This window comes from Trypanosoma conorhini (assembly GCF_003719485.1).
Source record: "Trypanosoma conorhini strain 025E chromosome Unknown Tco_14.4_contig_00193, whole genome shotgun sequence".
Classification (NCBI taxonomy): Eukaryota; Euglenozoa; class Kinetoplastea; order Trypanosomatida; family Trypanosomatidae; genus Trypanosoma; species Trypanosoma conorhini.
The window spans coordinates 15,729-27,709 of record NW_021704280.1 but is presented as its reverse complement, the minus strand read 5'-3'; the positions used below and the strand labels follow the sequence as shown (position 1 = coordinate 27,709).

Here is an 11,981-nt window from a genome sequence, read left to right as displayed (position 1 = left end):
CCCGCCAGCCGTTACGGGGCCGTCTCAACCCCCACACTCGCCATGAACGCCGCGGCCTCCTGCTTCCCCAGCGCCGCCACAAGCCCCGAAAACTTGGACGACGGGTCCGACACAAGTTCGCGCGGGGAGCCCGACTCCGCGACGACGCCGTGGTCCATGACGATGATTTTGTCGTACGCCGCCACGGTGTGCAGGCGGTGGGCGATGGTGATGACGGTGCGTGAGCTGAAGGCCGTCATCACCGTGTGCTGGATCTGCCGGTCGAGGGCGTGGTCGATGTTCGCCGTGGCCTCGTCCATCAAAATGAAGCCGCTGCCCCGCCGCAGCAGCGCCCGCGCGAGGCACAGCAGCTGCCGCTGCCCCACGCTGTAGTTCGAACCGCCCTCCCGCACGCGGCTGTGGATGCCGCCGCCCTCCGCCGCCACGCGCTCCCGCATCCCCACCAGCTCCAGCGCGCCCCACACCTCCGCCGCCGTCGACTCGAGGAAGGGGTCGACGTTCGACCGCACCGTGCCGTCGAACAGCACCGGGTCCTGCGGAATCATCGAGAACTGCTGCCGCAACTCCCGCAACCCGTACGCGCGGATCGGCCGCCCCGACACGACGATGTCGCCGCCGCAGATGTCCACCATCCGCATGAGCGTGAGCAGCAGCGTCGACTTGCCGCTGCCGGTGCGGCCCACAATCCCCACCTTCTGCCGCGGCTCAATGCGGAAGCTGACCTTGTCCAGCACGAGTGGCAGCCCCGCACGGTACCGCATGTCCACCTCGCGGAACTCCAGCCACCCCGCCGTCGTCTCCGGCTGCCGTGCCCCGCCGCCGGCCTCCACCAACACGGTCGCCGTGGCACCGCCGTCCTCGGCCTTCTTCTCCCGCAGCTCGTCAACCAGCCCGTCAATCTCGGGCATCTCCTCACGGTCTATGTTGTGGGCGTAGTACAGGACGCGCTCCACGCTGTTCATGTCCGCCTCCATGCTGCCAACCATCCGCACGAGCCAATTCAGCTGCGACGTGGAGGCCAGGGCCATGGTGAGGCTGAGCGACACAAGGCCAATGTCGTGCGTGCCGAAGCGCATCATTGTCCCGACGACACCGAGAAGGGCGATGGCGACGACGATGACGTTCCCCAAAAAATCGACTCGGACCCCCAACCAGCGGTTCGTCGCGTTCTCCAGGAAGGAGGAGGCGTACACGCGGTCGATCCGTCGCAGGGACTCCTTCATAATGGACGCCGCAGCCCCGTAGGCGCTGATCGTGGCGGACCCGACGAGCACCTCCCCCAGAAGCGACACCATCGGCGCCTTCACAACGCCGCCGACGCGACGAATCTCTCGGTTGGTGACTTTGTAGAAGAGGACCAGCCTGTGGTACAGGAACACGCTGGGAATCAGAGCCACAAGGACGTATGGCTGCGACTCGACGGCCACGGCAAGCGAGGATAGGATGCCGTAGAGAACCTGCAGGAAGAAAATGAACGTCATCTGCAGCTGGTCGTCAAGGCGGTCAATGTCGCGGGAGAAGCGGTTGACGATGCGGCCAAGCGGGGTGGTGTCAAAGAACTGCATCGTGCCGGTGGAGACGGATCGAAGGATGAGACGGTGCAGGTTACGTGAGCCCCGCCTCATCGCGCCGTACGCGACGCTGAAACGCAGCGGCGTCGTGACGGTCCCGCAAACCACAAGGGCGATGTACACCCGAAGGTACGTTTCCGGGGACAGACCGAAGCGCTGCGTCGACCACATCGAGAGCCACACGTTGGAGGACAAGGACAGCGCCTCGGTGAGGAGGAAGAGGAGCAGCACCGTCAGCACCACGGAGACGCCACCGCATGCACGAAAATACGCCACGTACGTCGACCACAACACGGACCCGACGGCCTTCTCCTCCACAGTCATCATCGTCGCGCTGGTGCCGCCGGGCGACGCCGCCTCGAGCGGCGCACTACTCTCCGCCGCGGGGGGGCCACCCAAGACATCGCCCATCTCCTCCGCCTTCTCTGCCCCCTCCTGTTGGTGCTGCCTCGCGTCGGCGGCAATAACCTCCGCGTACACCGCGGAGCCCATGAAGTCCTCGCGACTGCCGGCAAACCGCACGGCGCCGGCGCCCACCACCACAACGGCGTCCGCCCGCGGCAGCAGGTGCAGTTGGTGCGTCACCAACACGCGGGTCTTGCGCGCCAGCTGGCCCAGCAGGACATCCCTCACGACCCGCTCGCCGACGTGGGCGTCCAGCGCGGAGAGCGGGTCGTCCAAGAGGTACAACTCGCGGTCGGCGTACACCGCACGCGCGAGACTCACCCGCGCCCTCTGCCCCCCGCTCAGGTTGATGCCCTTCTCCCCAATCTCCGTCTCCAGCCCGCCCGCCAGCAGCCCCAGGTCGGGCTCCAGCTGGCACACACGCACCGCCTCCCGCAGTCTCCTCGGGTCCTCCGGGGCGAAGAAGAGTATATTCTCGCGCAGCGTCGCGTTCATGATCCATGGCTGCTGCGGCACGTACGCGACGCTTCGCGTGGCCCACACACGACCCCGCCTCACCTCGTACTCGCCCAGCAGCGCCGCCAGGAGCGTCGATTTACCGCTTCCGGTGGGTCCAATGATAACAGTGAGTTTGCCCTTTGGGACCTCGATGGAGACGCCCCTCAAGATGTCCTTCGGGACCAACTCAAAGCGATCCTCGGCCAACACGTCTGCCGCGGCAGTCCCCGCCTCATTGGAGTCGTTTCGCCCCGTCGCGGTTGGCGTGGCGGAGCCGCCGGACGGCTGCTGCACTTGCGTCGGCGAGGGCCGCTTCCTGCCCGGGCGGCAGGCCTCGCAGCAGCAAAAGCGCCGCATGAGGCGAGTGGCGAGGGAGAGAACTACGCGAGGCGCACGCGGGAGCCTCACAGGCACAAGCGCCGTGATGTCACTACTCTCAAAGAGGGCGGCCAGCTCGCACCACGGCCCGCCGCTCGCCCGCCGCGCGGTGTTGTAGGTGCGGATGTCCAGAACGCCGTGCGGGGAGTTCTGGCACTCGAGGAAGGCGGAGATGCGGGCCATGGAGACGATGAACTGCACCCCGTAGTTAAACGTCGTGGGAATCATCATAAAAGGCATGCGGATGATGGCGAGGAGCGAGATGGTGGGAAAGACGATTTCCGGCGTGAGCTCGTGCCCGAGGAAGTGGTACAGGAGGAGCACAATGGCAATCATGGCGGGCGGGGTGGCGTTGTTGAGGAAGGACACGACGACGCGGCACCACTGCACCCCCCGGAGGTACCGCAGCTCGGTGTCGCGCTTTGCCTCGATGTCGGCGATGAAGCGGGGCTCCCACGTCATGAACTTCGCCACGCGCACGCCAGAGAAGAACTCGTTGGTCGCCTTCACACGGGCGTCTGTCGTGGCCGCAAGACGTCTGCGCAGCCGCATCATGCGCCGCATCACAAGTGCGTTCAGCGGCAGCGTTGCGCTGAGCGCGGCGACGGCGACCAGTGCGCTCCAGCCGACGAGTCGGTACAAGAGAACGATGGAGACGGTGAACACCGTCGGGGAGCTCCAGAGGTACATGCAGTACTGCAGGAAGTCGTTGGCCCGTTCAACGTCGGTGCTCACCATATTAATAATCCTCCCGGTACTCATCTCTGGGGCCGCGAGCGACCCCGACGAGATGACGAAGCACTTCTCAAATATCACTGCCGTCAGGGCGCTGCGGAAGCACTGGCCGCCGTTGATGCTTATGTAGTAGAACGCGTGGAGCGCCACGCTCTGTGCGGCCTGCACGAGGAAGAGCGCCACGACGAGCAGCAGCCCGGAGGACCAGCTGGGAGAGTCGCCCGCGAGGTACACGACGTAGTGTCGCAGGAGGACGGGGAGGGTGAGGGTGCAGACGTCGCCAATGACTTTGCCGGGAAATTGCCAAAGGACGGCGCCGGGCAGCGCCGCGAGGAGGTCGCGCACCACAGAGACCCGCCTGGGCTCCGGGACGGAGGCCGCGAGCGCCGCGTCAGCGTCAGCGGCAGCGTCGTCCGCCGCGACAAACTCGAGGCTGCGAGGCTCCTCCAGCGTGGAGTTGTCGGTGGCCTCCGGCGCGAAGAGCGTCTCGCCGTGGACGAGGCCGCGGAAGAAGGGCGAGTACTCCGCGCCGCACTCGGCGACCCGATGCGACGGGGGCGTCGCCCACGTGACGGCCGCCACGACGTCGTGGTAGCCGCCGGACTGCGGCACGCCCACCCACCGCAGCGTCCCCCGGCTGCGGCGATCGCGGCGGCTTGTCACCGTCGCGCCAAGGAGAACGCTCCAGCCGTGCCGCCGTCGCAGGCTGCGCTGCGTCACCGCCGAAAGCTTCAGCCCGCACTCGTGCGCGCGGTCGGCGCGGGGTGGCGGCGGCAAGTCCTCCACCCGCAGCCGCTCCCTTGCGGCGAGCTGGATGTACCCCGAGATCCAGGCGTAGCACAGGCGCTGCGGCCACGTGGCTGCGCTCTCCGCCGTGGGGGCGTATGGCTCCTCCGGCCCCCACATCTCGCGCAGGCGGCGGGCCATGCCGCCGTAGCCCCTGTCGTACGCCCGCTTGCGGGTCGCCAGTGCGCTGTGGCTCACACGCACCGCCGACGAGGAGGTGGACGACGAGGAGGTGGACGACAACTCGTCGCGGACCGTCGCCGCGCCTCCGTCCACAACCCGCGCATCTTCGCACAACATGCCGCGCGGCTTCGCCTCCCGCGTCGCCGCGTACTTCTATCTCGCTATGCGTGCCTGCACGGCACCCTTCTTTCTTCCCCCGCGGCCACAGAAGGGGGAGGAGGGCAACAGCCGTGGCCCACACGACGCCAGCGGCGAAAACGAGGGGAAGGGGCGCACGTGCACCGCGGAGCGGAAACAGACACGACGCACAAACTTCAGCGCCAATGGCGAGTGGGGCTCAAAGAAGAAAAGGCAGGGCACCAAATGCAAATAAAAGGAGAGTGGGGATGGAGGTGGCGCCTCCCGGCCACGTTTCTTTCCTGCCGCCCCCACTACTTCCGCAACGCCACGGCACCGCAGCACACGGGAAGGAACTAAAAAAAGGAGCAGGCCTCCACCATGCGCAGTGCACACACGGGGGCAATACGTGCTGCATGGGGGCATGCCGGCGCCGCAGCGGTCTCGCCCCCGGCCACTTCCACGGCGTCCACTTCGCACAGGTAGTTAGGCCCACGCATGCATGCACGGATTGGCTTGGGCGGCGCTTGCGCCAAGAGCCGGCCGCCCTAATTTGCCACCTCCACCAACGCGTCCACCTCGACGGCAACTCCAAACGGCAGCTGTGCCGCCCCCACAGCGCACCGGGCATGCCGACCAACCTCCTCCCCGAACACACTGAGGATAAAGTCTGAGGCGCCATCGGCAACGTACGGCTGCTCCGTGAAGGTTGGCGCGGAGTTCACAAACACGTTGAGCTTCACGACACGGCGCACGCGGTCCAGGTCGCCCAGGGCCGCCTGCATTTGGCTCACGACCTGAACCGCACACGCTCGGGCCGCCGCTTGCCCTTCCGCCACCGTCAGCGAAGCGCCCAACTGGCCAGTCATGAACGCCCCCTCGTCGTTCCTCGGGAGCTGGCCGGAGATGTGCAGCAGCGCCCCGCTGCAGACGTATGGCGCGTAATTCGTTTTTGGCGCCGCAGCGGTCGGGAGCGTGACGCCCAGCCTCTGGAGCCTCGCGGCAACACGCCCAGCAGCGACGCCAGGCATTTGCACGGCAACTTGTGTGGATGACGCACTGGAGCCTAGGCAGAGACGGCGTGAGGGGAAAGGCGCGTGGAGGGGGCGGGGCGTGTGAGGCACCGCAAGCGACAGCGAGAGCAACAACAAAAGCGCCACCGCAGCCAACAGCCAACAGACACAACGCACGGGCCCACCGGCCGCAGTTTTCCCGCCCCGCTTGGTTTACTTCGGGCTCTCCGCCTGCTCCACGGCGCCCCTCCCCCCCGCCTCAGAGCGGCCGCTCGCCCCCCTTCAGCTCGTCCTCGCCCTCGTCCTCGTCGCTCTCCGCCTCATCGTCGACAAACCGCGACGCCCGCCGCGTCTCCAGCTCACTGCGCCGCCGCCTCAGCCCCCGCTCCCGCTCGTACGAGCCGTCGAGCTTCCTCACCACCTTCGTGTAGCGGCGCAGCAACTGGTCGGCCGTGGCGATGGCCGTGTCGTCGTCTGTGGACTCCTGCAGGCAGCGACGCACCTTGCGGCGCAGTCGCTCACTGGACGCCGCGTCGCCGAGGGAGCGGAGCGTCAAGATGGTCTGCACGATCCGCAGCTCCTGCTCGGGTGTCACACTGCGGCCGGCCATGTGGCTTTTTTTTCTTCCCCTCGTTGGGGCGTGCGGGAGGGAGAGGAGGGCGGGAGGGGAGGACAACGGACGTTTCAACCCGCACGCAAACGCACGCCTAGCAGCCGCCGCCGCCGCGGTCAAGCACCGCCACACAAACACACACACACGCACAGGCACACACACAGACACACGCGCAAGTGCATATCTCGTTCGCCCCCGGCGTCACGCGAAGAGTTCGGCCCAACACTCGGAGAGGTGAAACCCGCCGCGACCCCTCGCGCCACCGGCGACAACAACCGACGGGTTGTGGCGGGCGTGGTGGATGGCAGAGATGCAGCGGCGCTCCTGCACGGCGTCGCCCTCCACCTCCGCCTCCCGCCGCTGCTGCTCGAAAATGTCAAGCGCCCGCCGCACATCGCCGTTCCAGAGGTGCGCCCACCCAACGAACACGCGGCACTTCCGCTGCGTGGCGGCGTCGTGGATGCGTGCCGCCGTCGCGTACAGCATGACGGCGCACGCCAGGGCCTTGTCTGCGCGGCGCAGCGAGGCCCAGCCGCCGCCCACGGTCTGCAGCATCGCCATTCTGCAGCACGCCGCGTACTGCCGCGCCTGCCCGTAGTGCGCGTGGCGGCCCCACGCCAAGCAAAAGTCAATGAAGAAGCGACCAGGCGGGGGGAGGGCAACGTAGCAGACGCCGTCGACGCAGAAAAGCAATAAAGGGGGAAAGTCCCGCGCTCCGTGCCTGATGGAAAACGTCGCCTCCGCGGCGAGGGCCCGCAGCACGTGGCCGGCGAGAGAGTTCCGCACTTCCCTATTCCTTTCGTTTCGGTGCACCTCGAGGAGCACCTGCACCGCGCTGCAGGAGTCGCGCAGGAGCACCACTTCAGCACACGCCATCCGCGCGGCCCCTCCCCGAGCGCAGACGCAAGGCGAGACACACGAAGGGCGGGGAGGAAAGAAAGATGGGGGCGGCAGTTGCGGCAGTCGAGCAACAAGCGAGGCGGACACCGCCCACAAAAGAAAGAGAGACAAGTCAACCACACACAGAGCTGCATGCACGCCGTAGACCGCAGTGGAGGGCGAGGGAGAGAGGGGGCGGCTCTCTCGCACGGCGTCGTGTCACCCCCCACTCGCCGTGTCTTGGCGTGCCGCTCGCTACACCGCTCGCCGGCACTCCCCCGGCGGGCCGCCGCGAGGGCAGAGCCGCATGCAACGGCAAGGCAGCCAAGCACCACAGCGCCCCCGCACCGGAGGAAGGTCAGGCGCGGATGCACCCGCGCGAGGGAGCCCCCTTCAGGGCGTCCACTTCGCTGCGGTGCCTGCGGTCGTGCATCGCGCCGCAGCATGCGCCGCGCCATCGCCGCGGAGCGGTCGGCGGCTCTCTGAAGCTGCGCGCGTTGTCCCTTGCCAGGTTCCCCAGGGAGCGCCTGCGGCCGGTTGCTCACCCGCCGCAACCGCGACCGCTCCGCCTACACCCGCCGCGATGCTCCCGCGTCACTCCGCGCCCGTCTTGCGGCGAAGTACATGCAAGAGAGAAGGCGCGCGACCGCGCAGCCGCTCAGCCACGCCGCCGCGCCCGTGGGCCACTGCGACTCGAGCACCGCCTGGTGCTGCGCCAAGGCATCGCCAGCCCCTGCGGCCTACGCCTCCTTGCAGAGCCGCCCAACAGACGCGCGGCCAAACCGGGCCCCGTCGCCCGCGCCCTTCGCGGCACGTGACCCCCATCCACGGCGCGCGGGGGAGCCCGACGGGAGCGGGGAGAAACTTCAGGGTCGCTTACACACAACATCAGCGCGGGAGAAACAGGCAGAGGCGCGGGGATGGGGCACACAGAAAGGCAAAGAGAGAGGGAGCGCACCGCGGCGCGTCGCCCCCAAAAGCACGGGCAACGGTCAAGGGCGGCGCCCCCTCGCCTCGCCCCCCAAGAGGCGTCGCTCGCGCTGTGCGTGCGCGCGGCCTCCACCGACGCTAATGGTGCGGGGCACTCACTTCCGGACGGGCAGCAGATCTTCGTGTTGCGAGTACGCGGCGGCGAGAGTGGTCAGCACGGGCAGCAAGTGGCTTCGCAGCACGCGCGCGGCGCACCCCTCGACGACCAGGCAACTGCTCGTCTCCGCCGCATTCCCCGTGACGATTGCCACCGAACTGCACTGGCGACGCGCCACAAATGCCTCCTCGCCAAAGACGTCGCCAACTGTGAATTCCTGCGCCACGGCGGCCCTCGCGGCGGGGCCGCGCACCCCAAAGACACCAGACGTCACGAGAAAGAGGCCTTTAAACGGGTCGCCCGGGGCGATCACCACCTCACCCCGGGGAAACACGCGCCGGGTGGCACAGCAGCACAGCCGAAGCCGCGTCCAGACGTCCAAGGCCTGCAGCAACGCGCTACTGCGCAGCAGCGGGTAATGCGCCTCAACCCGCGCCGCCCAGGCCCCGCAGAGGGGGCGGCAGTGCTCGAGCGGCATGCAGTACACAACCCCCCGCTCCGCCTCCTCCAACAGGCCCTGCGGAAATAACACATCGTCGTACGTTTCTCCAAAGTAGTCGCCACGCCTTAGCGCAAACCCGCGCGGGCCGGCTTTCGCGCGCAAAGCGCCGGACTTCAGAAGGAATAGATGCACCCCGTCCCCGCGCAGACCGCTAGAACGCGTGACGACCTCCGTTGTCGACATGGTGCGGGCGTACAGCACCGCCTCGCTCACCTCGGCCGAGGACATGACGTCGCCCAAGCCGGCCTCGGCTTCTACGAGCCGCCGGAGCAGCTGCTGCTCCTGCACGGTCTTCCTGTCATAGATGGGAAGCCGCTTGATGCTGTCGGGTGGGGCGCGGGGCAGCACCGGCGGGGCCCGCGGCACCGCGGCGTTGTGCCGCATCTCCCGCTCAATGCACGCCACCAGCCGGTGGTCGACGGCGTCGCGATCGAAGTGCACCTCGTGGATGCGCCGGTTGCGCCGCAGGAGCTCCAGGAAGTGGTGGGCGGCGACGGTGCCGACGGGTTGCCCCCTCACATCGACGACGCGGAGCGAGGGGTGCGTGGCCGCCATGCGGCACACCGCCTCGACGACGTCGTTCCCCGCGACGCCCCCGCGCTGGTAGGGGTCGGCGAGGAAGAGCGCGGTGAGGTTGGAGAGGTCGAGGACCTCCAGCAAAGGCAGCTCGCGCGCCACGTCCACAATCGCCAGCGCCCCACGTGCCCCCACGTGCACCCGCGCGTCCACGGCGCCGACGACAGGGGCGAGGCGCAACACGCGGCGCATGGCGAGCGGCACCGTCGCCTCCCGCCTCTGCCGCGACTCCGCCGCGTCGTCCTCGATCGTCCGCAGTTCGTCGATGGACACGCCCCGCGCACGCGCCTCGGCCCGCAAACGCGACAGACACGCCCGGTCGTCCTCCGCCAGCAGGACGAGCATCTCCCTATTCGGCTTCCCCACCCGCAGCTCCCCGCAGCGGAACATGTACAGCGCGTGGAGCTGGTTCTGGTCGGGAACAAACATCACCCGCACACGACGCCAGAGAGAGAGACGGAGGCACCTCCGCGCCGCTTCGGCTGAGACCTACCGAATGACACCCACGAAAAGGAGAGGAAGATGCAGAGGACCCACACACAGACACACAGAGATAGAGAGAGGTGGGGGAAGCGAGCAAAAGGAGCCGCAGCACAGGCACAGGGAAGGGTGCAGGGGCAATAGCGGCACAAAAGAAGAAACAGTCGCCATGGGCACCGCCGCCGCTGGCGCGAGGGCGACTGTGCTATGTACACTGTGGCTGTGGCAGCAACCGCGGCCTCATTCACGCGCCAGCATCGGGCAGCCATCCACGACATAAAAGCCAAAGTCCTTCTCCGGTAGACACTCGATCTTCGCGCGGAGAGCGTACAGCTCGGCCACCGACGCGTCGGAGAAGTCGTTTCCCCAGAGACGCAGCGACGCGAGGGAGGTGTTCGTCTCCACGGCCTTCGCAATGGCGGAGATGCCGCGCCCGCCAATAGTGTTGCTGCCGATGTGGAGCGCACGCAGGCCGGGGTGCTGCGCGACGGCCGCCGCAATTGCCGCGGCGCCCACGTCTCGCAGCCGGTTGGCGGTCACGTCCAAGGAGAGGAAGTCCGGCCGCAGCGTCAGCAGCTTCGCCAGCGTCGCGCCCGAGTCCTGGGAGAGTTTGTTGCCCCTCAGCGAGAGGCGGCCGACCGCCGAGTTGCCGAGGGGCAAGAGGAGCAGGCTGAGGTCCTCGTCGGTGAGGTTGAAGTGGCCCAGGCCCAAACTTTGCAGCGTCTTGTTCCCCGCCAGCGCGAGCGCGAGGTGGCGCACCGCGTACGCGACGTCGTCCGGGTTGCTCATGAGCGGCCGCCCCAAGTTGAGGGCCGTCAGCGTCGAGTTCCCCGCCAACCCCCGCGCGACGTGCACCAGCGACCTCATCTCCTGCTCCGTGTTCTCCAGGTCCAGCGTCGCGAGGCCGCCGCCGCCCCGCAGCAGCCCCTCCATGGGCGGGCCGCCGCCGCCGCCGATGGGGTTGCCGCGCAGCAGCAGCGTACCGAGCGTCGCGTGCGTGGCGGCGGCGGCGGCGATGGCGCTGGCCCCCTCCGCGCCGATGGCGTTGTGCGACAGGTCCAGGAACTGCAGGCTGCGGAAGCCGCTCCGCATGGCGTCCGCAAGCGCCGCGGCCCCGCGCGAGGTCAACTTGTTGTGGCCGAGGTGCAGCTCCGACACGAGCGGCAGTCGTGCGCACGTCGCCGCGAGCGCCACCACCTCGTCGTCCGTGACGCGTTGGCTGAAGCGGTCAAACGTGTTGCCGCACAAATGCACCGCGCCGCCCTCCAGCGCGAGGAGTTCCTTTCGCGGCGCCACGCCGGAGTCGGCACACGCGCCCGCGTACAGCTCCCCCCACATGACGCCAAACAACGACGGGGCCCCGCCACCTCCTTTCGGTCCCTCTAAAGCGTGGAATTAAGCAGCGCACGGCAACGCCGCCGACGCTTCCCTGCCCGGCGCAAAAAACCACACAACGGGCAGGAAGAAATTAGGCCCCCCCCCCGCTAGTTGGCACGCAGCTGCGGCAGCAAAGAAGGAGGAACCACACCCACACCCACGCGCACACTCGCACTCACTGAAAAAAAGCAAACAAACAAGAGGCGGAACGCACGTTGGCGGTGAACGGCGGCACGGCCGCACGCGCACATCACACCCCACGGCGCCCTGCCGCGCTGCACCCCTCGTCCTCCACGGCACCCCCCGCGTGTTCCTGCGGCCCAGAACCTCCACTCACGCGGGGCAGCGCAGGGCCACTGCGGCGGGCGCCACGGTGGGCGGGAGGCTCCTCCGCACGCAACACGTCACGTATCAGCTGCAACATTTTCTCATCAAACGCATCGACGTTGTCGGTGAAGACCTGATGCCCGGCGTTCATGACCGTGTCCGCCCTCGCCCGATGCCCGCCCGCAGCCATCCTGTCCACCATCGTAAACCCGCACTCGGCGTTGAGCCAAGTGTGGCTGCCGTACACCACCACCAGCGGGATTGCCCGCGACAACCCCCCCGGCAGCACCGCCGCGAGAGGCGACTTGGCAGCAACGTCGGCGTGGCAGCACGCCTTGAAAAGCGCCTCTCCAAGCGGGGGTAGCTGCGCGTTGCAATGGTACGTGTACTCGTAGAAGACTTTGGGGTTCGCCAAGAAGCCGCGCCATCGGTCCGCAAAGTCCGGACGCACAAG

The 11,981-nt window shown here is 68.0% G+C and overlaps 8 protein-coding genes across 8 annotated transcripts in view, besides 5 other annotated features; 1 reads left to right on the top strand and 7 right to left on the bottom strand.

Moving 5' to 3' along the window:
- Nucleotides 1-11: 11 nt before the first annotated feature.
- On the bottom strand, nucleotides 12-4,673 carry Tco025E_03989 (ATP-binding cassette protein subfamily C, member 1; the record flags this gene model as incomplete). The annotated part of the gene is made up of 1 exon (XM_029370905.1): nucleotides 12-4,673. One exon carries the CDS (start codon nucleotides 4,671-4,673, stop codon nucleotides 12-14), a length of 4,662 nt encoding a protein of 1,553 aa, XP_029229006.1.
- Nucleotides 4,674-5,221: 548 nt separating this feature from the next.
- On the bottom strand, nucleotides 5,222-5,704 carry Tco025E_03988 (endoribonuclease L-PSP (pb5); the record flags this gene model as incomplete). The annotated part of the gene is made up of 1 exon (XM_029370904.1): nucleotides 5,222-5,704. The coding sequence occupies one exon, from the start codon at nucleotides 5,702-5,704 to the stop codon at nucleotides 5,222-5,224; it is 483 nt and encodes a 160-aa protein (XP_029229005.1).
- A 97-nt stretch (nucleotides 5,705-5,801) lies between these two features.
- Nucleotides 5,802-5,860: a microsatellite.
- An 85-nt stretch (nucleotides 5,861-5,945) lies between these two features.
- Nucleotides 5,946-6,296, bottom strand: Tco025E_03987 (uncharacterized protein; the record flags this gene model as incomplete). Its single annotated transcript, XM_029370903.1, has 1 exon — nucleotides 5,946-6,296. The coding sequence occupies one exon, from the start codon at nucleotides 6,294-6,296 to the stop codon at nucleotides 5,946-5,948; it is 351 nt and encodes a 116-aa protein (XP_029229004.1).
- Nucleotides 6,297-6,322: 26 nt separating this feature from the next.
- Nucleotides 6,323-6,358: a microsatellite.
- An 18-nt stretch (nucleotides 6,359-6,376) lies between these two features.
- Nucleotides 6,377-6,426: a microsatellite.
- Nucleotides 6,427-6,469: a microsatellite.
- A 31-nt stretch (nucleotides 6,470-6,500) lies between these two features.
- Nucleotides 6,501-7,175, bottom strand: Tco025E_03986 (uncharacterized protein; the record flags this gene model as incomplete). The annotated part of the gene is made up of 1 exon (XM_029370902.1): nucleotides 6,501-7,175. The coding sequence occupies one exon, from the start codon at nucleotides 7,173-7,175 to the stop codon at nucleotides 6,501-6,503; it is 675 nt and encodes a 224-aa protein (XP_029229003.1).
- Nucleotides 7,176-7,240: 65 nt separating this feature from the next.
- Tco025E_03985 (uncharacterized protein) lies at nucleotides 7,241-7,996 on the top strand (the record flags this gene model as incomplete). The annotated part of the gene is made up of 1 exon (XM_029370901.1): nucleotides 7,241-7,996. One exon carries the CDS (start codon nucleotides 7,241-7,243, stop codon nucleotides 7,994-7,996), a length of 756 nt encoding a protein of 251 aa, XP_029229002.1.
- A 267-nt stretch (nucleotides 7,997-8,263) lies between these two features.
- Tco025E_03984 (putative protein kinase A regulatory subunit) lies at nucleotides 8,264-9,772 on the bottom strand (the record flags this gene model as incomplete). The annotated part of the gene is made up of 1 exon (XM_029370900.1): nucleotides 8,264-9,772. One exon carries the CDS (start codon nucleotides 9,770-9,772, stop codon nucleotides 8,264-8,266), a length of 1,509 nt encoding a protein of 502 aa, XP_029229001.1.
- Nucleotides 9,773-10,063: 291 nt separating this feature from the next.
- On the bottom strand, nucleotides 10,064-11,161 carry Tco025E_03983 (leucine richcontaining 34; the record flags this gene model as incomplete). The annotated part of the gene is made up of 1 exon (XM_029370899.1): nucleotides 10,064-11,161. One exon carries the CDS (start codon nucleotides 11,159-11,161, stop codon nucleotides 10,064-10,066), a length of 1,098 nt encoding a protein of 365 aa, XP_029229000.1.
- A 184-nt stretch (nucleotides 11,162-11,345) lies between these two features.
- Nucleotides 11,346-11,379: a sequence feature (G-rich).
- A 295-nt stretch (nucleotides 11,380-11,674) lies between these two features.
- Tco025E_03982 (putative monoglyceride lipase) overlaps nucleotides 11,675-11,981 on the bottom strand; it is a gene marked incomplete at both ends in the record, with an annotated part of 1,467 nt that continues 1,160 nt past the window's right edge. The window contains one exon of the mRNA XM_029370898.1: nucleotides 11,675-11,981. This exon is cut by the window's right edge and continues 1,160 nt beyond it. Coding sequence (XP_029228999.1) covers nucleotides 11,675-11,981 — 307 coding nt within the window.